Source organism: Apis dorsata, unplaced genomic scaffold, assembly GCF_000469605.1.
Source record: "Apis dorsata unplaced genomic scaffold, Apis dorsata 1.3 scaffold_370, whole genome shotgun sequence".
In the NCBI taxonomy this organism is placed as follows: Eukaryota; Metazoa; Arthropoda; class Insecta; order Hymenoptera; family Apidae; genus Apis; species Apis dorsata.
The window spans coordinates 291,648-292,510 of NW_006263634.1; the positions used below are offsets into that span (position 1 = coordinate 291,648).

General features: G+C 39.3%; 1 protein-coding gene across 9 annotated transcripts in view; it reads left to right on the plus strand.

The window, feature by feature from the left end:
- Positions 1 to 863, plus strand: part of LOC102677853 (ecdysone-induced protein 74EF) — a 172,364-nt gene that overhangs the window by 139,155 nt on the left and 32,346 nt on the right. For all 9 annotated transcript variants that reach the window (XM_006618707.2, XM_031511952.1, XM_031511953.1 and 6 more), the window contains one exon: positions 1 to 70. This exon is cut by the window's left edge and continues 1 nt beyond it. In XM_006618707.2, the coding sequence (XP_006618770.1) occupies positions 1 to 70 (70 nt within the window). The remainder of the gene's footprint in view (positions 71 to 863) is intronic.

Here is an 863-nt window from a genome sequence, read left to right on the forward strand (position 1 = left end):
TTGCCCGGCCATGCTCAAATGGGCCAACCGTCCTACACCACTGCCACCATGGCCACAACAAGCACGCCAGGTCAGCCTCGACCAAGCTCCCTAATGTATTTCAATATCGCTCATTTGCTGTGACATACGATGACGTAACGTGAAAAAAAGAAACGAGTTTGAATATATTTGTCGTCTCGTTTGAATGAGAATGATACACAGAGAGAGACGATTAGACGATGGAAAGAATAAAATCTTGTTGAACGAATGAGGCTCGTATACGAAACTAGTTAAAAATTATTATAATCGAAATACCTCATAAATATTCCAATTACGAAACGAAACGGGCAAGTATTTAAGTATATATGTCATGAATCATAACCACCATTATTTATAAATTAATACCTTTCGTATCTTTGCAGCCAAGTATCGATAAAGAAAAAAAAATTATAACGCACGTGTGGTGCAACGTGTTGCACGCTTTCGTCGAAACCTTCCAATTGCTATTACAATAGAAACGGCGGAGAAAGCAATTGGAAAGGAATAACGCGCGTAACATTAATAGAAACAAGTGAAATCAATTCGCGCGCGACTTGGAAGATGTGCGACGGTGGGATCCCGTACAAGGGATCAGGACGACGAAAAACCCAACGAAAAATCCCTCCTCCATCCTTTCCTTTCCTTCTCTTTTTTTTCCTTTTTTATTTTTATTTATTTATTTATTTATTTATTTATTTTTTTCTTTTTTTCCTTCCACCGTAAAACGAGATTACGCGCATCGATTTTTCATTGGAACGGCGTTCTACTCGGCCAATAATAATATTTACAAAGCAATATCGATGGCCGGCTGGTAAACAGCCGACAGGAAATCACTTCCGGCGTGG